At 40.6% G+C, this 24,905-nt stretch overlaps 1 protein-coding gene across 2 annotated transcripts in view; it reads left to right on the top strand.

Annotated features, from left to right (window-relative positions):
* LOC124606984 (2-oxoisovalerate dehydrogenase subunit beta, mitochondrial) overlaps positions 1–24,905 on the top strand; it is a 78,057-nt gene that overhangs the window by 5,293 nt on the left and 47,859 nt on the right. For both annotated transcript variants that reach the window (XM_047139124.1, XM_047139125.1), the window contains exons 2-4: positions 5,679–5,756; positions 6,346–6,548; positions 12,761–12,916. In XM_047139124.1, the coding sequence (XP_046995080.1) occupies positions 5,679–5,756; positions 6,346–6,548; positions 12,761–12,916 (437 nt within the window). The remainder of the gene's footprint in view (positions 1–5,678; positions 5,757–6,345; positions 6,549–12,760; positions 12,917–24,905) is intronic.

Below are 24,905 nucleotides of genomic sequence, written 5' to 3'. Positions count from 1 at the left end.
TTCGAGCTTTCGCAACCCACGGTTGCTTCATCAGGAAAGAGGGAAGGAGAGGGAAAGACGAAAAGATGTGGGTTTTAAGGGAGAGGGTAAGGAGTCATTGCTATCCCAGGAGCGGAAAGACTCACCTTGTGGGGAAAAAGGGACAGGTATACACTCGCGCATTCATTCATTCACTCACACACACACACACACACACACACACACACACACACACACACATCCATCTGCACATATACCAGGTATATGTGCGGATGGATATGTGTGTGTGTGCGCGCGAGTGTATACCTGTCCCCTTTTCCCCCTAAGGTAAGTCTTTCCGCTCCCGGGATTGGAATGACCCGTTCCACTCTCCCTTAAAACCCACATCCTTTCGTTTTTCCCTCTCCTTCCCTCTTTCCTGATGAAGCAACCGTGGGTTGCGAAAGCCTGAATTTTGTGTGTGTGTATTTGTATCTGTTAGTGTCTCTATCAACATACCAATGCTTTCGTTTGGTAAGTCACATCATCTTTGTTCTTAGATATATGTCTATAATCTAATATAGGTTTCTAAATTTACTTTGCAGTTTTAATTTTTATAATGAAAGGTGTGTCAAATATGGGTTGCATAAACATTCCTCAGACTGTTATTTGGCATTCACAGTTGTTGGCTTCACCAATTCAAAACCAGGTTATCCCTTTCAAATATAACATTCGCCATGGGCTACACTACAGATCAGACTGTCACTACAACCGAGATCTCAGGGTGAGTCCAGTACCACACACTTGCCCACATCACACCCAATTTGAGATCAGTAAACATGGTAACGGTGGTATATTATCTGGGAATCTGCAGTGTTGAATGTTCCTATCAACTGAATAGCAGCTTTTGTCAAATTATGAAACACAAGGGTGTCATTCAAATTTGTCAGAGCTGCGGAGCAGCATGTATATGTATTTTTGAAGACATTTGTGTGGAATATAAAACAGCAATCTTTATGGAATATATTAAAATTAAAACAGTCTTGATCTCAATACAACAATTTCTTAAAACCCTCTGTAGTTATAGAATAGTGTGCAAACAAACCTGTTAACCAAACCCTCTTTTGAGCTTTTGGGTAATTTATAATCTACATCTATGCTCTGCAAACCACTGTGAAGTGCATGGCAGAGGCTACGTCCCATTATACCAGTGATTACGGTTTCTTCTTGTTCCATACACATATGGAATGTGTGCAGCAATTATTATAATCTTATCCTCATGATCCCTATATGAGCAATACATAGGAGTTTGTAGTGTATTCCTAAAGTCGTCAATTAAAGCCGTTTCTTGAAACATTTTTAACAGACTTTTTCGGGATAGTTTACATCTATCATCAAGAGTCTTCCAGCTCAGTGCTTCAGTATCTCGATAACACTCTCCTATGGGTTAAACAAACCTTTGACCATTTGTGCTGCCCTTCTCTGTATATGTTCAATATCCCTTGTTAATCCTATCTGGTATAGGTCCCACACACTTGAGCAATATTCTAGCACTGGTCACATAAGTGATTTGTAAGTAATCTCATTTGTAGACCGATTGCACTTCCCAAGTATTCTACCAATAAACGAAGTCAACACTATGCTTTACAAGCGACTGAACATATGTGATCATTCCATTTCATATCCATACAAAGTGTTATACCCAGGTATTTGTATGAGTTGGCCAGTTTCAACAGCAACTCATTGATATTATAGGACAATGCATATTTTTTCGTTTTGTGGAGTGCAAAATTTTACATTTCTAAACATTTAGAGCAAGTTGCCAGTCTCTGCACCATGTTGAAAACTTATCAAGATCTGACTGAATATTTCTGCAGTCTCTTTCCAGATAGCACTTCTTATAGATAATTGCATCATCAGCAAAAAGTCTGATTTTACTATTAATATTGTCTGTAAGGCCATTAATATACAATATGACAGGGAGGGTCCCAACACACTGCCCTGGGGACACCCCAGGTCTGTTTGTGCACATCTGACGATGACTCGCCACCTAAGATGACATACTGTTTCTTCCCTACGAGAAAGTCCTCAGTCCTGTCACAAATTTCACTTGGGTACCCCATATGGTCATACTTTCAACAATAAGCATAGCTGCAGTACTGAGTCAAATGCTTTTTGGAAATCAAAATGTACTGTCTCTACCTGGTTGCCTTGATCCAAAGCTTTCAGTATGTTATGTGAGTAAAGTGAGAAATGGGTTTCATGTGATCAATATTTTCGAAATCCATTCTGGTTAAAGAGGTCATTCTGTTTGAAATACCTCATTATGTTTGAGCTCAGAATATATTCTAAGATTCTACAACAAATGGATGTCAAGGATGTTGGATGGTAGTCTTGTGAATCACTTCTGCTACCCTTCTTGTAGACTTGTGTGACCTGTACCTTCTTCCAAAATCTGGCTATGGTTTTTTGTTCGAGGGATCTATGATCTAGATTACAGTTAGAAGAGGTGCTAACTCAGCTGCAATTTCAGTACAGAATCTGACAGTGTGTCCATGGAGGCCTGCAGCTTTGTTCAAATTAATGATTTCAGCTGTCTCTCAGCACCACTGACACTTATACTTATTTCATTTATTTTTTCAGTGGTACAAGGATTAAATTGGGATAATTATTCTGGATTTTCCTTTGTAAAGGAACATTTGAAAACAAAATTAAGCATTTAAGCTTTCACTTTGCTACCTTCAATTTCAGTTCCTGTCTCATTCACTAGTAACTGGACATGAATTTAGGTGCCACTAACAGCCTTTATCTATAAATAGAATTTCTTTGGGTTCTGTGAAAGATCACTTGACAATATTCTCTCTGTGGTAGTCACTGAAGGCATCACACATTGCTCTCTTGACAGCCAAACACGTTTCATTCAGCATCTCTCTGTCTATAGCCCTTTGCTTTGTTTTACACCTATTATGCAGTAATCTCTGTTACTTTACAAGTTTCTTTACAGTGGCTGGACACCATGGAGGCTCCCTCCCATTATGAACTGTTCACTGGATACACATCTATCCACTGCATGGTCAACTATTCTCTTAAACTTGAGCCAGAGTTCCTCTACATGCCCCTGTTCTGTACTGAAAGTTTCAAGTTCCTCATTGAGATATGACACTACTAGATTTTTTTATCTAGTTTACCGAACATACATATGTTTCTGCTTGTTTTAGTTGTCGTACATACTTTGGTAATCGTTGTTGCCACAACCACCTCATGGTTACCGACACCAGTGTCAATGAGAGGTCAGGTCTGTTTGTTGCCATTAGATCCAATATATTTCTATCGTGAGTGGGGTTCCTAACTATCTGTTCTTGGTAGTTTTCAGGGAACACATTTAGTGAAGTTTCACATGATGTCTTATCCCGCCCACCACCAACGAAACTGTAATTTTCACAATTAATTGTTGGATGATTGAAGTCTCCACCAATATTTTAGTATGATTGGGGAACTTACGTATAAGTGAACTGAGGTTTTCTCTGAAGTTTTCGGTTACATCAGAAGATGACTCTGGTGTGCGATAGAAGGATCCAATTGTCACTTTATGCTCACCCCTGATACGGAGTCTTGGCCAAACAATCTCAAATGCAGCTTCAGTTTCTACCAAATGGATTTGAGTTTCTTGTCTACTGTGACAAATACACAACCTACGTTTCCCATTTGCTTATCCTTTCGATATACACTTAAATTTTCCCCAAAAATCTCACTGCTATCAATTTCAGATTTCAACCACCTTTCTGTACCTAGTATCACGCAAGCTTTCACTGCTTTTCATGAGAGCTTCAAACTATGGCACTGTGTTGTGAATGCTTTGACACTTTTCCATTAGGATTTTAATACTCTCACCCGTGGGAGGCATTTCTTTCAATCTTACACTCATACTTCTGGGTTTCCTACAGATATCATTATCTGGATTGGATGGAGAGTCGCCTAATCTAAAAAGCCCTTGTGTGCACCCCACACGAAGTCAGCTACCTGATTAGCAGCTCTCATGTGTAATGCACACCCGATCTGTTTAGAGGGACCCTACAATTCTCAACACTATGGCACAAGTCCAGGAAGTTGCAGCCTAGCTTGTCACAGAACCTTTGAAGTCTCGGGTTCGGTCCTTCCACTCCAAAGGGCCATGATCAGGTCTGAGGACAGTGCTGCAAATTGTGAGCTTCACTGAAACTCCACACACAAGGCTGGTCTTCTCAACCTTCTCTGCTAATCGCTGGAATGACGCAAGAATGACCTCAGAGCCCAGACAACAGGCATAATTCATTCCAGTGTGCACCATAATCTACAGTTGGTTGCACCCTGTTCCCTCAATGGCTGCTGGAATAGCCTCTTCAACATCCTGAATGAGGCCCCTAGTGATAAACACTGAGTGCATCTGGTGTTCTTTCCTGTCCCTTGCTGTGATTTACCTAAGGGGTACCTTCATTTGCCATACGTTTGAACTGCCAAAGATTAGATCCCTACTCTTTTGTGCTTGCCTCCTTGTGTTTGCCTCCTCCTAACACCAGACAAAAATAGGTTTTCTCAAAACAGGCGAAGTGAGTCCCACTGGCTCAGCTTCAGTTTCAGTAAAAGACAAGCACCTCTTGATGTGTAAAATGGTGTGTTGCAGTATTCCTGTGATGAAAAAATTGGAGCATAGGGAGAGGTAATTGACCTCCTTCATAAACAAATGTAAAATAGTGTATATAGATAGATAAAAAGACCGTTTATTGTATGATTATGTGATTACAGAACAGTCACTGGAAGCAGTTACTTCCATAAAACATGTAGGAGTACATGTATGGACCAGTTTGAAGTGAAACGACCACATAAAATTGATTGTGGGTGAGGCAGATGACAGACTGAGATATATTGGAAGAATTTTCGGGAAACATAGTCCATAAACAAAGGAAGCAGCATACGAAATATTTATTTGGCCAATACTTGAATACTGCTCATCAGTCATGGATCTGTACCAGGTAGGATTGATACAGGAAATAGCGGAAATTTAAAGAAGAGCAGCACATCGCATTACAGGTCCATTTAGTAGTTGCAAATGTGTCACGAAGATGCTCAGTCAGTTCCATAGGCAAACACTGCAAGAGAGGTGTTCCGCATCATGGTATAGTCTGCTGGTATAATTCCAGGAATGTGTGTTCCTAGAAGAGTGAATACAACATATTGCTTCCTCCTGTCTATATATCGTGAAAAGGCCATGGAGATAAAGTTAGAGAAATTCAAGCTTCACTGAGACTTATCAGCAGTTGTTCTTCCTGCGAACCATATGTGACAGGAGTGGAAAAACGGGGAAGTGATAGTGGTACACAAAAGACCCTCTGCCTCACACAATAAGATGGCTTGCAGACTATGTATTTAGATGTAGACAGTTGGGAAGAAATCCTGAAACCCACCAAGGACTGAAATCTGCATCTTTGCATTAGTCTAGACACAGTTAACGCTACCAAGTCTCTACTAATTACATAATTATAACTTATATTTTTTTTTGTTTTTGTAAGAAAATTAAGAGCCTTCACTAAACATACATGGAAAATTTTGTTTCATTATTTTTTTGTTCATTATTTGGAATTCCATAACAGGCAAACTTTAGGATATTGATGACAGTAGTCTTTGTGTTCTTTATCGTACTGTACTGACTTGTCGTGTTCATTTCACTTTTTTTCTCGTAAAAGGGAAATCGCTGAAGATGAATATGTTCCAGGCAATTAACAATGCAATGGATATAACACTCGATAAGGATCCCTCTGCAGGTATGACTCTCCTCTTCTTAATTTATATAAATTACTTTCAGTTTACTTTAAATGACTGTTTAAATACTAATGTTAGCTGAAGATAATAAGCTAAAATGGAGCAACTTCTAGATAAAATTAAGAAAGAAAATATAGCATTGTTTGCATGTAGATGTCTCTCACATTGTGTAGACTTGAAGACAGTGGTGTCTTATTTTCTATTTTTTTACCCCCTGTAACAATATGCAATTCTCGCATGCAGCAATTGCGCTAAAGTGTTCTGTATTATGTAAAGAAAACAACTTCACATTTTACAGTCATCTCTTCATATATCATAATGGCATTTATTGCTAATCGTAAAAGTCAAGTTCTTGTGAACTTGACACTGCTTGTTATGGATGCTTTGTTCATCTTATCTGGCTTGTTAGATACAGATTCTGAAGATAGCTAGTTTGTTTCTGAAGCTGGTAGTAGTTGTAATCATATCTTGTGGTAATTTTTAAAACAAAAAGAGAACTGTATAAAGTTTTTTACCTGTTACTACTACAAAGTGAATATTAAGTTCACTTAAACATGTTGCAGTTACTATTTTTCTTCTTTTTTCCCCCAGTTGTGTTTGGAGAAGATGTTGCATTTGGTGGAGTGTTTCGTTGCACACTGGACCTACAAAAAAAGTATGGCAAAGATAGAGTATTCAACACTCCTCTCTGTGAACAGGGCATTGTAGGCTTTGGAATAGGTCTTGCAAATGTTGGTGCAACAGCAATTGCAGAAATACAGTTTGCTGACTACATCCTTCCCGCTTTTGATCAGGTATTTATAAAGAACTATTCGCATGCTTGTGGCCAATTTATACAATGTTTTTGTTCTGTTTACTTGCATTTTTGGTAATGGTGTACATGGATGATCTTTTCTGTGCAAAGGTTGAGTGGGAACACTCATTAAGATTGATATACTTTTTTTCAGAAGAGAGAGAGAGAGAGAGGGGGAGAGAGTGTGATAGTGTTGCATTAATCGGTTGTCATGCATCAACTAAATGCGTGAGGCAATACTGACCCTACGACTTATCTTAGAAGCTAGATTAAGGAAAGACAAACCTACATTCCTAGCATTTGTAGACTTAGATAAAGCTTTTGACAATACTGAGTGGAATACTCTCTTTCAAATTCTGAAGGTGGCAGGGGTAAAATACAGGGAGTGAAAGGCTATTTACAATTTGTACAGAAACCAGATGGCTGTTATAAGAGTCGAGGGGCATGAAAGGGAAGCAGTGGTTGGTAAGGGAGTGAGACAGGGTTGTAGCCTATCCCCAATGTTATTCAATCTGTATATTGAGCAAGCAGTGAAGGAAACAAAAGGAAAATTCGGAGTAGGTATTAAAATCCACGGAGAAGAAATAGAAACTTTGAGGTTTGCCGATGACATTGTAATTCTGTCATAGACAGCAAAGGACTTGGAAGAGCAGTTGAACGGAATGGACAGTATCATGAAAGGGGGGTATAAGATGAACATCAACAAAAGCAAAACGATGATAATGGAATGTGGTCGAATTAAGTCGGGTGATGCTGAGGGAATTAGATTAGTAAATGAGACACTTAAAGTAGTAAAGGAGTTTTGCTATTTTGGGAGCAAAATAACTGATGATGGTCGAAGTAGAGAGGATATAAAATGTAGACTGGCAATGGCAAGGAAAGCGTTTCTGAAGAAGAGAAATTTGTTAACATCGAGTATTGATTTAAGTGTCAGGAAGTCGTTTCTGAGAGTATTTGTATGGAGTGTAGCCATGTATGGAAGTGAAACATGGACGATAAATAGTTTGGTCAAGAAGAGAATAGAAGCTTTCGAAATGTGGTGCTATAGAAGAATGCTGAAGATTAGATGGGTAGATCACATAACTAATGAGGAAGTATTGAATAGGATTGGGGAGAAGAGAAGGTTGTGGACAACTTGACCAGAAGAAGGGATCGGTTGGTAGGACATGTTCTGAGGCATCAAGGGATCACCAATTTAGTATTGGAGGGCAGCATGGAGGGTAAAAATCGTAGACGGAGACCAAGAGATGAATACATTAAACAGATACAGAAGGATGTAGGTTGCAGTAGGTACTGGGAGATGAAGAAGCTTGCACAGGATTGAGTAGCATGGAGAGCTGTATCAAACCAGTCTCAGGACTGAAGACCACAACAACAACAAGAACATCCGTTTTGTGATGGGACTTCACACAGATAATCAGACTCTCTTCTTTTTAGGAGCTAGAATAACTGGAATATTAGTTACTTTTTGGTGTACTCATAAATGACGAGCAGAAAAGTGAAATAATAAAAAGAAAAAACTTAATAACATTTGCATCTCATGTGCTTACTTGTCTCACAGTGTAAGTACACAAAAATAAAACTGTTTTCATCCTGATGTTTTGTTCCATATCGCACAGGGTGTAGCTTGGGTCATATTCCTCACAATGAAATAAACAAAAAAGGGCCATATTAAACTATGTCCTATGAAAACGTTCATTTTTAGGTTGTTAACAGAAAGTGCTGAGGCCACAGACTCATAACTAATGTTCAAAGTATGTACAAATTGCACCTTCATATGGATACTCTCAAGATACAAGTTAATATGCCAACTAGCTCCACAGATGACGAAGAGATTGAAGAATTGTATGATGAGATAAAAGAAATTATTCAGACAGTGAAGGGAGATGAAAATTTAATAGTTATGGGGGACTGGAATTCAATAGTAGGAAAAGGAAGAGAAGGAAAAGTAGTAGGTGAATATGTAATGTGGGTAAGGAATGAAAGAGGAAGCCACCTGGTAGAATTTTGCACAGAGCATAATTTAATCATAGCTAATACTTGCTTTAAGAATCATGGAAGAAGGTTGTCTACGTTGAAGAGGCCTGGAGACACTGGAAGGTTTCACATAGATTATATAATGGTAAGACAGAGATTTATGAACCAGGTTTTAAATTGTAAGACATTTCCAGGTGCAGATATGGACTCTGACCACAATCTATTGGTTATTAACTGTAGATTAAAACTGAATAAACTACAAAAAGGTGGAAATTTAAGGAGATGGGACCTGGATGAATTGAAACAACCAGAGGTTGTAGAGAGTTTCAGAGAGAGCATTAGGGAACAATTGACAAGAATGAGGGAAAGAAATACTGTAGAAGAGTGGGTAGATTTGAGAGATGACATAGTGAAGGCAGCAGAAGATCAATTAGGTAAAAAGATAAGGGCTAGTAGAAATCCGTGGATAACAGAAAACATACTGAATTTACTTGATGAAAGGAGAAAATACAGAAATGCAGCAAATAATGCAGGCAAAAAGGAATACAAACATCTCAAAAATGAGATCAACAGGAAGTGCAAAATGGCTAAGCAGGGATGGCTAGAGGACAAATGTAAGGATGTAGAGGCATATATCACTAGGGGTAAGACAGATATTGCCTACAGCAAAATTAGAGAGAGCTTTGGAGGAAAGAGAACCACTTGCATGAATATCAAGAGCTCAGATGGAAAACCAGTTCCAAAGAAAGAAGGGAAGGCAGAAACGTGGAAGGAGTATATAGAGGGTCTATACAAGGGCAATGTACTTAAGGGCAGTATTATTGAAATGAAAGAGGCCGTAGAAGATGATGAGATGGGAGATATGATACTGCTTGAATAATTTGACAGAGAACTGAAAGACGTAAGTCGAAACAAGGCTCCAGGAGTAGACAACATTTCATTAGAACTACTGATAGCCTTGGGAGAGCCAGCCCTTACAAAGCTCTTCCGTCTGGTGAGCAAGATGATGAGACAGGTGAAATATCCAAAGAAAGCGAGTGTTAACAGGTGTAAAAATTACCAAAGTATCAGTTTAATAAATCATGGCTGCAAAATACGAACACGAATTCCTTACAGACGAATGAAATAACTGGTAGAAGCTGACCTTGGGGAAGATCAGTTTGGATTATGTAGAAATGTTGAAACAAGTGAGGCAATACTGACTGTACGACTTATCTTAGAAGATAAAGGAAAGGCAAACCTACATTTCTAGCATTTGTAGACTTAAGAGAAAGCTTTTGACAATGTTGACTGGAATACTCTCTTTTAAATTCTGAAGGTGGCATGGATCAAATACAGGGATCAAAAGGCTATTTACAATTTGTACAGAAACCAGATGGCAGTTATGAATTGAGGGGCATGAAAGGGAAGCAGTTGTTGAGAAAGGAGTGAGAGAGGGGTGTAGCCTATCTCTGATGTTATTCAATCTGTATACTGAGCAAGCAGTAAGGGAAACAAAAGAAAAATTTGGAGTAGGAATTAAAATCCATGGAGAAGAAATAAAAACTTTGAGGTTTGCTGGTGACATTGTACAAGGTTCTTTCAGTAATTAGCGAGACAAATTGGTCTGGGGGAAAAACTGTTAGTAGGGACAGTTTGGTACTTTCACAACTCTTTAAGTTGGCATCACTGGGATGAGCCTTGGTCAGCTGATGTATCAGCATTGTTTAGTTTATAATCTCAAAAATACATTTCAAGACGGAAAGTCCACTTGAAACGTCAGCATTATGCGAATAACGTTCTGTTATTCATTTTTTACTTGCTGAAGGCGAGCAACCAGTGAATATGTACTGTATAATGTCTAAAGTTTATAATGAAGGTTTTATGAATCATCCAAATTTTTACAAGTGGGTAGAGCAGTTCAAAAATGCTCACAACTCAGTAACTAACAAACACTGTTCTGGCCGACCAGCTGCAGTTTGAATTTCCTCATTTGAAAGTCGAATTGATGACATTATTTGTGCCGACCGCCATGTGACTGTGCAAATTATAGTTGATAAAGTTCAAGTTAGTGCTAGTACAGTTCATAACATTATCTGTAACATGCTGAAGTACCGCAAAACATGTTCAAGATGGATCCCAAAGGAGTTGACACAGCTACACAAGGAAGCATGTTTGAGGAGTGTGCACAGAGATAAAGGAACATTATGAATGAGAAGGCAAGCACTTCCTCAACAAAATTTTAACTTGTGATGAAATTTGGGTTCACTGTTATGGATCAGAAGCAAAAAGACAAAGCAGGGAATAGAAGCACACCAACTCACCTGTCAAGAAAAAATTCAGAACCCAAGCATCAGCAGGAAAAGTCATGTTGATAGTGTTCTTGGATGCTGAATATCCAGTTTTTTGTGATTATCTCGAAGAGCAGTGTATAATGAACAGCCAATACTACTTAGATTTGCTTTTAAACAAGATGAAGCCAGCCATGAGAGAGAGATATTGTGGATCTCGGAGGAGAGGTGTGATTCTCCAGCAAGACAACTCATCCTCGTATTGCTCAAGTATCCCATGAAACCATCAACAAAATGGGCTGGGAAGTACTGCCTCACCCCCCCCCCCCCCCTTTACAGTCCTGGTTTGGTACCTTGTGACTTCCATTTGTTTGGTGCACTGAAGGAGGAGTTATGTGGGAAGAGGTTCCAGGACAACAAGGACTTGAAAAAGTTTGTGGGAAATTGGTTCAAACATCAAGATACAGAGTTTTTTGCAGCCAGAATGAAAATGCTTGTAGCACGTTGGAATAAGTGCATAAATTGTCAAGGGGTATTATGTTGAAAAGAAGGAAAGTATTGTTTTGTGAAAATAAACGCTTTTTCTCCGGACCAATTTGCCACTTTTATTATCGAATGACGCTCATTATTCTGTCAGAGACAGCAGAGGACCTGGAAGAGCAGTTGAACGGAATGGACAGTGTCTTGAAAAGAGGATATAAGATGAACATCAACAAAAGCAAAATGAGGATAATGGAATGTAGCTAAATTAAATAAGGTGACACTGAGGGAATTAGATTAGGAAATGAGACACTTAGAGTAGTATATGAGTTTTGCTGTTTGGGAGCAAAATAACTGATGATGGTCGAAATAGAGAGGATATAAAATGTAGACTGGCAATGGCAAGGAAAGCATTTCTGAAGAAAAGAAATTTGTTAACATCAAGTATAGATATAAGTGTTAGGAAGTCATTTCTGAAAGTATTTGTATGGAGTGTAGTCATGTATGGAAGTGAAACGTGGACGATAAATAGTTTGGACAAGAAGAGAATAGAAGCTTTCGAAATTTGGTGCTACAGAAGAATGCTGACGATTAGATTGGTAGATCACGTAACTAATGAGGAGGTACTGAATGGAACTGGGAGAAATTTGTGACACAACTTGACTAGAAGAAGGGATCATTTGGTAGGATATGTTCTGAGGCATCAGGGGATCACCAAGTTAGTATTGAAGGGCAGTGTGGAGGGTAAAAATTGTAGAGGGAGACCAAGAGATGAATACACTGAGCAGATTCAGAAGGATGTAGGGTGCAGTAGTTACTTGGAGATGAAGAAGCTTGCATAGGATAGAGCAGCATGGAGAGCTTCATCAAACCAGTCTCTGGACAGAAGACCACATCGACGACAACAACAACATAGGTACTAATTGAATTATGGGGTGTCAAATGAAAACCCTCAATTTAGTGTCATATGGTTTTGCAGACTTCCATGGTAGACTGATGAGTTCATCTCTGTGTTAAAAAAGCCTACTGCATAAACTGTTTGTTTATATGGCCACCTCAGATAATAATACATATGATTGCAGTTGAGGAACTGCTCCTCTCCTATTTATTCATCTGATGTGATAGATATCAACCTGTGTATTTTGAACATTGTTGATAAAATAGAGCCCAGTATATCTCGCTCTCACTCCCCCCTCCTCTCTCTCTCTCTCTCTCTCTCTCTCTCTCTCTCTCTCTCTCTCTCGATAACCTAAATAACCTAAATATGTCCATATGGGAGGTTATACCATGTGCTTTAAAATAACTACACAACTGAAGCTGGCCACTTCCGAAAAAGACAAACTAAAAGGGTCTTCTGATGCAAAGTGCAAATGCCAGTATGGCAGATTATTGCCATTAAAAGGTTTAATTTGGCTGTGGATCTTGTTGCAACTTTTGTTCTTTATTTTTATGAAAGAAAGTAAATGCAGCTTCTCTATGTTTTCAGATAGTAAATGAGGCTGCAAAGTGTCGGTATCGCAGTGGCAATCAGTTCCACTGTGGCAGTCTTACTATAAGAACACCTTGCGGAGCTGTTGGACATGGTGGACTTTATCATTCCCAAAGCCCAGAGGCATTCTTCGCACATGCACCAGGACTTAAGGTAATATAATACACAACTGATACTGCATGTTGAATAATACTGCTTTTCTAATCTTCTTTTTTCACCACACTTTCTTTCAGCTTATCTACATTTCTGAGACTGTTTGTTGCCATGTTCATCTAGAATTTGTAATTCATACACAGGAATTTTGCAGACAGTTGGATTTACTGCTTATAACTCCGCAACTAGTTTTTGAATCTTTGATCATAGGAAAATCAATGTTTCCGTAAACAAATGCAGGTAATTCGTTGATTGATTATTCTTTATGCTGTCAGTACTTATTTTCATGTAAGAATACTATGTCACACTGCCAATGAATAGTATTTCTTTACTGAATGTAAAGGTTCACTTTTTGAGTCATCAGTCTTCTGATTGTTTTGATGTGATCCACCAAGCATTTCTCCCCTGTGTCAACTCTGTTTGTCTCAGAGTAGCACTTGCAATCTCCACCCTCAATTATATGCTGGAGGTATTGCAATCTCTGTCTTCCTTTATAGTTTTTACCCTCCACAGCTCCCTCTAGTATCATGCCAGTTATTCCCTGATGTCTTAACAGATGTCGTACATCTTGTCCCTTCTTCTTGTCCGTTTTTTCATATACTGTATTCTTTTCCTCTCTGGTTCTATGCAGAACCTCCTCATTCCGTACCTTATCAGTCCACCTAATTTCAACATTTATCTGTAGCACCATATCTCAAATGCTTTGATTCTGTTCTGCTCCAGTTTCCCCATAGCCCATGTTTCAGTACCATACAGTGTTGTGATCCAAATGTGCATTCTCAGAAATTTCTTCCCCAAATTAAGACCTATGTTTGATACTAGTACACTTTTCTTGGCCAGGAATGCCCTTTTTGCCAGTGCTAGTCTGCTTTTAATGTCCTCCTCACTCCGTCTGTCATGGGTTACTTTGCTGCCTAGGTAGTAGAATTCCTTAACTTCATCTTCTTCGTGACTATCTATCCTTATGTTAAATTTCTCACAGTTCTCATTTCTGCTACTCTCATTACCCTTGTTTTTCTTCGATTTATTCTCAATTCATATTCTGTGCTAAATACACAGTTCATTCGATTCATCAGATCCTGTACTCTTCACTTTCACTGAGGATTGCAATGTCATCAGCAAATCTTACCACTGATATTCTTTCACCTTGAAATTTTAATACCAATCTTGAACCTTTGTTTAATTTTCATCACTGCTTCTTCGATGTATAGATTGAACAGTAGGGGCAAAAGACTACGTCCCTGTCTTACATCCTTTTTAATCCGAGCACATCGTTCTTGGTCTTCCAATCTTATTATTCCATCTTGGTTACTGTACAAGTTGTATATTAGCCATCTCTCCCTATAGCTTACCAATATTTTCCTCAGAATTTTGCACATTTTGCATCATTTGACATTGTCGAAGAGTTTTTCCAGGTCGACAGATCCTCTAAATGTGTCTCGATCTTCCTTTAGTCTTGTGAAAATAAAATGTCGGGTTTTGTTGAATTGTGTGTTAGAAACTGTAAGAACTGAGTCTTACTATGATTTAGTGTTAGTTTATTTTCTGCAAGCCATGAACTTATGTCATGAACTGCACTATTTGAACCGAACCAATGTTGCACACAACATATTTTACTACCAATCTAGTGTCATCAGTAAACAGAAATATTTTAGTTACCCATAATACTAGAATGCATATCATTTATATAAATAAGGAATAGGAGTGGCTCCCACCCCCCATTTGACTGTACCCCACTCAGACTCCACATCACAGCCATTCTCATCCTTGTGAATAGTGACCTTCTGCTGTCTGTTGTAAAAGTAAGAGGTGAACCAATTGTGAGCTACTCCCTGTATTCCGCAATGGAGCAATATTTTGTGATCAACACAATCAAATGCCTTAGTAAAATCAAGAAATATGCCTAGCATTCGAAAAATTTTGTTTAACCCATCCAGTACCTCACAGAAAAAAGAGAATATAGCATTTTCAATTGTTAAACAACTTCTAAAGCCGAACTGCAGATATGATAGCAAATTATGTGATATAAAATGATCAGTTATACTTACATACACAGCCTTTTCAATAAGTCTAGCAAACACTGATGGCATAGAAATAGGTCTAAGATTGTGCGCATTATTCCTTTCTCCCTTTTTATAAAGCGGCTTTACTACTGATTCTAGATATCCCGATAGAATGTTATCAGTCGCTTCTGCCTTATTTGATTTTAAATCTTCCAACGCTCTTCTAAATTCTGATTATAATACTGGATCCCCTATCTCTCCTATATTGACTCTCGCTTCTTCTTCTATCACATGAGACAAGTTTTCCCTCTCATATAGGCCTCCAGTAACCTTTTTCCACCTACATGCTATCTCCTCTGCATTTAACAGTGGAATTCCTATTGCACTCTTAATATTACCACCCTTGCTTTCAATTTCACCGAAGGATGTTTTGACTTTGCTGTATGCTAGTTAGTCCTTCTGACAGTCATTTCTTTTTTGACTTCTTCACATTTTCCATGGAGCCATTTCACCTTAGCTCCCAAGCTCTTTCTAAGTGACTTGTATTCCTGAATTTCTCTGAACATTTTTGTGCTTCCTTCTTTCATCGATCAGCTGAAGTATTTCTTCTGTTACCCGTGGTTTCTTCACAGTTACCTTCTTTGTGCCTATGTTTTTCTTTCCAATTTCTGTGATGGACCTTTTTAGAGATGTCCATTCCTCCAATTGAACTGCCTACTGAGCTATTCCTTATCACAGTCTCTCAGAGAACTTCAAGTGTATCTCTTCATTCCTTAGCACTTCCATCTCCCACTTCTTTGTGTATTGATTCTTCCTGACCAGTCTCTTAAACTTCAGCCTACTCCTCATCACAACTGAATTGTGATCTGAGTCTATATCTGTTCCTGGGTATGCCTTTCAATACAGTATCTGATTTCAAAATCTCTGCCTTGCCATGATGTAATCGAATTGAAATCTTCCCATGTCACCCAGCATTTTCCACATATACCTCCTCTCTTCTGATTCATGCAGTGCTATTAACTACAAAGATTCCTCATCACCAGCTTTTAACAACTATTCAAAATTTAGTTTTAGTGATACGATTTACAATTGTGGAATATTATGCACACTAAGTGTATCAGGTGTGTTGTCTTTAATGTCTTAGCTGCTTGTCATTATGTTTTCCATATGCTGACTTGTAGAAGACCAAATTTGGTTGGATGACCTTGTATCATGTGTCTGTCAAATGCCAGTTGTAGTGTGTCTTTACTCTGCTACCCAGAAACAAACAGAAATAACAGCAAAAGTTTCACACCACGTAAATCTAATGCAACACTAAATTGCTAGACTCTGCTATAATTGTAAGGGGAAGTACTGAAGAGTGAGGAGGAGGAAAATAAGAAAAAGAATGGTAGTAGGTTTACCCATTTGTACATGCCTTGGTATTACAATTTAAGAACAAGAAAAATAACAAAAAACATATCTTGTATATACTGGAATTTACATACTTGCAGGTCTAGCTTGACAAGGATGGGATAGGTGGTTACCTGTGGCCTTATAATAGGAACCATCTCAGCATTTTTCAGAAGTAATTCAGGGAAACACCACTTACGCTCATGGCTCTTTAGTGAGTATGTGTGTGGTGAGCACGGGTCTCCAATCTATCGGGGCTCCTACCTCCTGCTCTGTACTGTAATCTCTCATGTCTGGCTATCGTCCTTTCTCTTACTATCTTTCTCATGGTGGCAGCCTTTGATGTCAACCCAACTATTCTCTAGGTTTTACCTTCCTTTCTCTGAATATATATTCTTACATCACCTAAGTAATTTTTGCTTCCTTTCTGGGTTTGACCTTTATATTCTAATTTTATCCTCTAGTGTTGACCAACTGGGGAAGAACACCTTAAATAGTGCCTACAGCATGCAGTGTTAAACATCTGCACACAGTATCTGTGTAGGCTCTTATATACTCTTCAAAGCCAACATACTAGGACTTCCTGTGTCATCAGTGCCCCCAGCATTGATCATCATGCCAGATGGCCTATGCTGCAGCTGGATGGCACTGATGGGGAGAGCCCTTGATCAGAGTAGGTGGCATCATAATGGATGTTTTGCACCTGAAACATGTTAAATTATGCCAAAACAATGGCTGTCCTGATCCAACTGTCTCATTAGGCAAGTGTAGAAATTTCAATGGAGACAGTTATAAGCGTACTGCTGTCCCTACCCTAGCTACCACAAGAGATGAGGGACAAGGCAGATGTTTGGGAATGAATCATTCTATCCAGTTCTTAGCATGTACTCAAACTGATGAAGATACTTTTACAACAAAGCAGTTTTTTTGTGGAACATACTGAAGACAAATTTGAAGAAGTTGAATAATTGGGATGAAAAAACGAAATGAAATGTCGTGTGACGAGGGCCTCCCATCGGGTAGACCAGTCGCCTGGTGCAAGTCTTTTTAGTTGACGCCACTTCGGCTACTTGCGTGTCGATGATGATGATATGATGGTGAGGACACAACAACACCCAGTCCCAGAGTGGAGCAAATCTCCGACCCAGCCGTGAATCGAACACGGGCCTCCTGCTTGGCATTCTGCCTCACTGACCACTCAGATATGAAGGCGGACATTGGGATAAATGTGCACTGGATCATTATTGATTAAAGTGCCCTCTAGTGCACAGTCTACAGCTCTTCAGCCATATGATCGTCTGGGTGAGATACCAGTGACCATTGACCCGCACAAAACTTTGAATATGGTCCAAGGATTCATCTTTCACAAAGACCTTACGTTCCAGACAGACAGGAGCTATATTCAGTTAGTCATAATGTGTAGGTGTGATGGGAAACCTTAAGTCCCACCACCCATGAGGTACTTCTGAAACTCACACTTTTGGCATGTGTCATCCTGCTGCACAGCAGACTCACAGTGCGGTAAATGCGGGTATTCGCTCCACGAAGGTAGTTCGCGAGAACAATCACTTTTGTGCATCAATGGTGCAGAACACCATCCTCCACATTCACTGGTTTGCCCAGTCTTCAAGAAAGAAAATGAAATACAGGAATATAAATCTATTGACTGCCTCTTCCTCTTGGGACTCCTCTCCCCAGAAACCCCCATAAAGAGGCCTGACAGCAGTCAATGGCTGAAGGAACTGCAGCTTGTGGACTCAAGGGCTTGCACTCTTCAACTGCCCCCACACCCATCACGGATAGGCCATTGCAAGAATTCAAGCCATCAAAGACTGCGAAGGAGTGGGAGGAGAAAGGGACAAGGCTACTCCGGGGACCGCAGAGCCACCGTATTCCCCCACACTGTCAGATTCTGAACCAATGCTCATTTATGTAATTCCATTCCCATTGGTGGCAGACAGAGGTCCTGGGCTTAACCAGCCCTCCTAGCCCCTTCACGTCTAACCTCGACACCCATAATGTGATCATTAAGAGGAACCTGCCAGAACTGCAACACCTTATTTCCTCCTCTTGTGCAATGTGTGTTGCTCTACAAGGAACATTGGTTCCTAATCACTTCAGTGACACCCATTGTACCTTTTCAGCTATCAGTCTAACGATCTCTTCCCACGTTCTCATGGCTTCGCTACATGACAATCTTTGTGAAGTGACCACTTTCTGATGATCCTATCACTTCTTTGCTGCCACGAGACCGATTACCACGTTAGGTGCTTTGAAGAGCCAGCTGGCATTTGTATGGCTCTGCTATTACCTTCATCCCCCACTTCGTCAGAGTGCAACAGCGAGGCTGTGTTACACTTGAATGTGATCACCCACACTGCTGGAATTGCTATTCCCTTTTCTATAGGTCCCCTCTATTGCCAGTCAGTGCCGTGGTGGACCAAAGACATTGCAACAACTGTTCAGGATCATTGAAGAGCCTTGCAACGTTTCAGATGGCATCTTTCCCAGACCTACCTTATCACTTTAAGCATCTTTGTGCTAAGGCTCGCTATATATTTGAACACAGTGAGAAGAAATGCTGGCAGCACTAAGTCTCCTCCCTGGAAACTTATGCCTTTTCATTCCACGTGTGGGCCAAATTCTGTAGTCTGGTGGCCCAGAAAAGATTCACAACTGTAATGGGTCTCTTCCGTCAGATTGATTTCTGTCCTGACATATCAGCTATTACTGAACGCTTTGCAACAGCATCCTCTTCTTAAGCTGCTGCTTTCTGGGTGGCAAATTGACAAATTTTAATTCCCACTCTCTTTCTCCTCTTGGCATGTCAAATTATACAATGAACCATTCACTGACTGGGAGTTGCTTCATGCTGTTGGTTCATCTCATAATGTGACCCAGGGCCCTGATTCCATTCACAATCAGAGTGTACATCTTATTGTTACTCAACCGCTCCATTTCCTCATGATCTTCAACCATATTTGGCTCATTGGTGTCTTGCCTATCGAATGGCGAGATAGTATCATCGTTCTTCTTCTTAAGCCGGGCAAAAACCCAACATCCTTTGACAGTTACTGGCTGATTGTCCTCACTAATGCTTTTCAAACTGCTTGAGGGGATTGTTGCCTGCAAATTATGCTGGGTTCTTGAATCTCAGAGTGTGGTTTCTAGCAGGGACAATAAACAGCCAACCATCTGGTTAGGTTGGAAAAGACAGTCTGACAGACGTTTTTCTAAATGCCAATGGCTCACTGCAGAATTTTGTGACCTAAATAAGTCATATGTCACTACCTGGCACCATCAAATTTTACATACCCTCCATGGATGGTGCTTTGGAAGCTCCTTATTAGTTTTTATTCATCAGTTCAGTTGTTCTGGGTTCGGGTTGGTACTTCACTTAGCTCTCCATTGGTCCAAAATAACAGCATCCCACAAGGCTCCATGCTGACTGTCACATTCTTCCTCATTGCTATCAGTGAACGAGTGGCCTCTTGTCGGGCCACTGGTCAAACCCTGCATTTGATACAGCTCCCACTCTGCTTCCTTGGCTGAATGTTGGCTCCAGGATGCCATCCGACGTGCCTCTGCGTGCACCCTTTCCCTTTGTTTCCATTTTTCTCCTGCAAAAAGGTGGGTCGTGCATTTTTGTCATCATACCATGGTCCATCCTCACCCAGAACGTGGGTGAGGAGTGCTTGGACGTTGTTGCCCAATCCTGATTTCTGGTCTCCTCTTTGACATGGCTGCCCCACATTTGACAACTAATGACTAGCTACATGTGGAAGCTTAACACACTGTTTCCTTGCACACACCTCTTGGATGCGGATCATGCTGCTCTCCTTTGTATTTACTGGGTTTTGGTCCATTCATGCTAGGACTATGGTTGCCAGTTTTACAGTTTGGCGGCATCTTCAGCTTTGAAATTGTGAGACCCAGTCCATCATTGCAGAGTTCAGATGGCCACTGCCACCTTCTGGATTAGTCTCTAGACAGTCTACTTGCTGAAGTAGGGATCTTCACTCTTCAGTTCCGACAGTACCAACTCTTGCTCACCTATGCAATTGCCTTTCATCAGTTTCCTGATCATCTGTCAATCCTATTCTTTTTGCATATGAGGGGCATTGACCTGCTGACACCTGTCCTCAGGTCAGATTACCAGATGGTAGGCACCTCGCAACCCTCTACCAGAACCTGTGCTTATCCTCCTTAGAATGTATTTCCCGAGTTTTCTTGCACACCCCACATCAATTGGTATCCAGGCCACGAATTAGTACCAATCTATTTCAAAGACCTAAAGACAAAGACTGTTTGGTATGTGTTTCCTTCATTTCTTTAGGAGCATCTTGGTGCTATCTTCTTTTAGACTGATGGCTCTAAAACCATGGATAGGACGCATTATGCTTCTACATCTCCCACCAGTCAAGAACGCCATTCATTGCTGGAAACGTGTAGTGATTTTACAGTAGAGTTGATGGCCATTAACAGAGCCCAATGTGAGGCAGTCGAAACACTGGCAGAGAATGAGATTTAGTTGCTCCAGTCCTGGGTGGTACTTTGTAGCTGGACACTGGGTGTGTTGAGGATGGTAGACGATGTGAGAGAAGGCACAGTGGACCTGTTTCTGGACACGGTTGGGAATGTAGTTAAGGTCTGTGAAGACCTCAGTGAGATCCTAGGCATATTTGGAATGGGACTGCTTGTCACCAAAGGTGAAACAGCCATGGCTGTGGTTGTTCAGAAAAACTTCTGTCTGAAGTGGGTGGCAGAAATATAGGGTGTACCAAAAAAAGAATCATCCAATTTGGCATGTCTATATTTCTGAAACTAATAACCTTATACAATGAATTTTGTTTTTCGATGAATGGGAAATTTATAAAGTTTTCTTCCATACCTTTTCAGAGGTGTTCAATATGCCCCCCTTGAGATGCATGGCATGTGTCAATGCGGTATTCAGATTATTCCCCCACAGCAGTGAGCATGTCTTGAGTTACAGTTTCCACAGCTGCTGTTAAGCGATGTCTCAATTCATTCATTGTTGTTAGTAACAGGGGCACATAAGCAGTCTTTTATAAACCTCCACAAGAAAATAATCTATATACAGTCAGATCAGGTGAGCTAGGAGGCCAGTAATGTGAAGCTGAATCATTTGGTCCAGTGTGACTGATCTATCATTCAGTAATCCTTTGATTTAAAAATTCCCGAATTCCTGTTGGTAAAACTCAGAGTTTGTTCTTTCCAATGGCATACAGTTCATGCACATATCTCAAAATAACATAATAGTTAAAATTTTTTAAATCAGATGATTATTTCTGATACACCCTGTATTGTTGGTGGTTGGTAGGTTTGAAGTGAATGGAGGTACCGAAGTAGCCACTTCTGAGGTGGTGGCCGACATTGAGGAAGCTGGCTTGTTGGCTGAGGAGGACCAAGTGAAGCGAATGGAGAGATGATGTCGATGTTCCGGAGGAATCTGGATAGCATGTCCTCAGTCCAGATCACAGAGACGTCATCAGTGAATTTGAGCCCGGTGAGGGGTTTGGTTAGGAAGGAGTCCTCTAGATGGTCAATGAACGTGTTAGTGTAGGATGGTGTCCTGCAGGTGCCCATTTGTCTGTAGGTGATTCCGTCAAAGGATAAGTAATTGGGAGTGAGGATATAGTTAGTCATGGTGAACAGCAATGAGGTAGTTGGTTTGGAGTAAGTCGAGCATTAGTTTAGGTAATGTTAAATAGCACCAAGGTCTGGGCATTGTATATTTTAGTGTAGAGGGAGGTGGCATTGACAGTGATGAGCAGAGCAGGTGATAAAAAAAAAGCAGAAGCAGGATCTGTGGAGAGGCAGTGGAGGAAATGGTTGGTATCTTTTATATAGGAGGGTATGTTATAGGTAATAAGCTGGTGGGTCATTCCACAATGGCAGAAATTTGGTGGGGGGCACAATAACCAGTTGCAGTAGGTCATTCTGGCCAGCTAGGATTACAAAATTTATGCAACATGTAGAAAGTAGGAGTGCAGGGTGTAGTGGGAGTAGAAGCTACAGGTGCACAACTAATGATGTAGCATAGGATTTAGGTGGAATGGGGTTAGGGTTGGGATTGTGGAGATGTGGAGTTTAACAATTAATTAATGTAGCATCAACATTTTCAATTAACAGGGCATAAACCACTTACAATAAAATAAATACAATTTTCTGTTGCCCGAAAGAACTTAGGTAGAGCTAAAATATACAAGCAAAAAATATCTTTTTGACAACAACAGAATAAGATCATATATGGATCAGTTCAATCTGGCAATACAATGGGCCACGAGGCAGCAATGTGCGCTTCAAAATCTCTGGCACATTGCCATAACCAGAAATGCCAAAAAAAAGTATCAGTAATATAGCTTCCACCTATGGCTCTGAGCACTATGGGACTTAACATCTGTGGTCATCAGTCCCCTAGCTTCCACCTATACCTTGTTCTACAATCACTACAGACACTTGAGAACTAAGACACATGCTACAAACAACTCTATCAAGCTACCCATGGTTATTTATGCAAAACGTCGTAATACACAATCAACTTTCAAAACCATGGGATAAACAACTGATTCATATGTATGGTGAACAGAATCAACTTTGGTTTAATTTGCTTAGTCATGCCCACAATGTGTATTGACAATTATACCTGTTCTGTATAAAATCTCTCCCTGCCACATGCCCCTCGTGCCTTATGTACCTTAAATACAAACAAGACGTTACTCAGCACTTCTGTTCAGGAAATTGTTTTACAGGTGGTTACACTCTAACTTCTCAATACGATGCACCACTTAAATCATAAAGCCATCAGGCTACAAACATCAGTTGTGAAAGTACTCAGTTAGTTTTCTTATGACCAGCAGAAGCCATTCCTTTGCTATCCCTGTAATTGCTATGGGTCCTGTCAGATTGCTGCCCACATGGCAGCCCCGTCTGTGGTAACTGTCGTTTCATCTGGCAACCATCCCTTACCTACCAGGTCTTCAGACCCTCGGACTTGTCTTTACTAAAAACTTGCTGCTTCATATCACTCCAGCAACTGACTCTGCCACCATCCGTTCACACAACCATCTGCGCCATGGCAGCACTCTCAGCACTCATATGGTCTGCTGTGGTGGCCACCCTCTGCCAGTGCCAGTGCCACACACCAGTGACTGTAATCTCTGGCACAGGGGAAATGTCTGTGCCATTCAACAGGACACAGTGGTAAAGTCTTTGATGGCAGGTAAGATTATAAAATTGGGGTCTGTTTCTAGGTAATGGATTGCAGTTCTTTCTGCAGATGGAAGGGTGGTTTTCACACAGAGGGATTATGGAAATGATGGCGAGGCAAGGTTCGAGTTTAAGAAATTTTGGAAAGGTAACGGGGTGATTTGGGGAGTAGATCACAGTAGGATGGAAGAGTAAGCTGCGTCAGGCAGGATTTAGTTTTGGTTTTGATTTGTGTGTGATTGGTGGGATTAGTAACGAAAAAGTATTTCCACTGCAGGAACCAGGAGAAGGAGAGAAGGTCTTTAACAAGTCAAACATGATTAAATTTAGGAATGGTGCAAAAGATAAGACCTTTGGATAGACTTACCAACCGTCAACAGGACCTTTTCTTAGACAGCTGCTACCCATACCACACCAAAAAGTCCCTTCCATGCTGCATACCACCAATGGTCGTCACATATGTAGCAACACGCAGCCCCTCTCTAAACGAGCCAAGAGGTTCACTGAGGCCTTCACAGACCGTAACTCTACCCCCAACCTTGTTCATTAATTGATCACCCATGGCTTGTCTCACCAATCTAGTCTCTCACCTTCCCACTGCCCGGCCACAAAGGAGCACACCTCTCATGACTCAGTACCATCCAGGACTGGAGAAATTGATTCACATTCTTGACTAGGGTTTCAACTACCTCTCATTGTGCCCTGAAATGAAACATACATAATCTTCCCACTATTCTCCCCACTCCTCCCTGTGGTATTACGCTTCCTCTTCTGTACTTTTTGCCTCTCCCTTTCCTCTCCCATTGAGGGAGGTAGGGTCAGTGACAAGCACAGTGGACTCAAATTCAGGAGGATTATGGTTCACATCCCCATCCAGCCATTCTGATTTAGGCTTTCTGTGATTCCGAAGTTGCTCCAGACAAATATAGGGATGGCTACCTTGAAAAAGGTCATGACCAATTTCCTTCCCCATCCTTCAGAATCCGAGCATGTGCTGCATCTCTAATGGCCATGCTGTCAATGGGACATTAAAGTCTAATTGCCCTCCTCCCCAGCATAGCCTCTTGATGCTGCACATAGCAGCCCTAGACTGTCCACTGCACACTCCCACAGGCAGTGCCTAGCATCTTACCCCATCCGTACCCTGCTATCCCTCACCTTCCCTGCTCCACACCTTTTCCTTACCCCCACTACCCATCCCAACCAGATTGCTGCTTACATCAGTCACATTTGGGTGTTAGTGTCCGATGACAATGGCCATGTGTATGTGAGTTGTTCTTGTACAATTGTGTCTGTTTTTTGTAATTCCGGAGGAGGGCTCTGTCCAAAAGCTGAAATATTTCTAGCGTTATTTTGCATCGTGC

Source organism: Schistocerca americana, chromosome 3 (assembly GCF_021461395.2).
Source record: "Schistocerca americana isolate TAMUIC-IGC-003095 chromosome 3, iqSchAmer2.1, whole genome shotgun sequence".
NCBI lineage: Eukaryota > Metazoa > Arthropoda > Insecta > Orthoptera > Acrididae > Schistocerca > Schistocerca americana.
The sequence above is the reverse complement of the archived record's forward strand: the minus strand, read 5'-3'. Positions and strand labels throughout refer to the sequence as shown.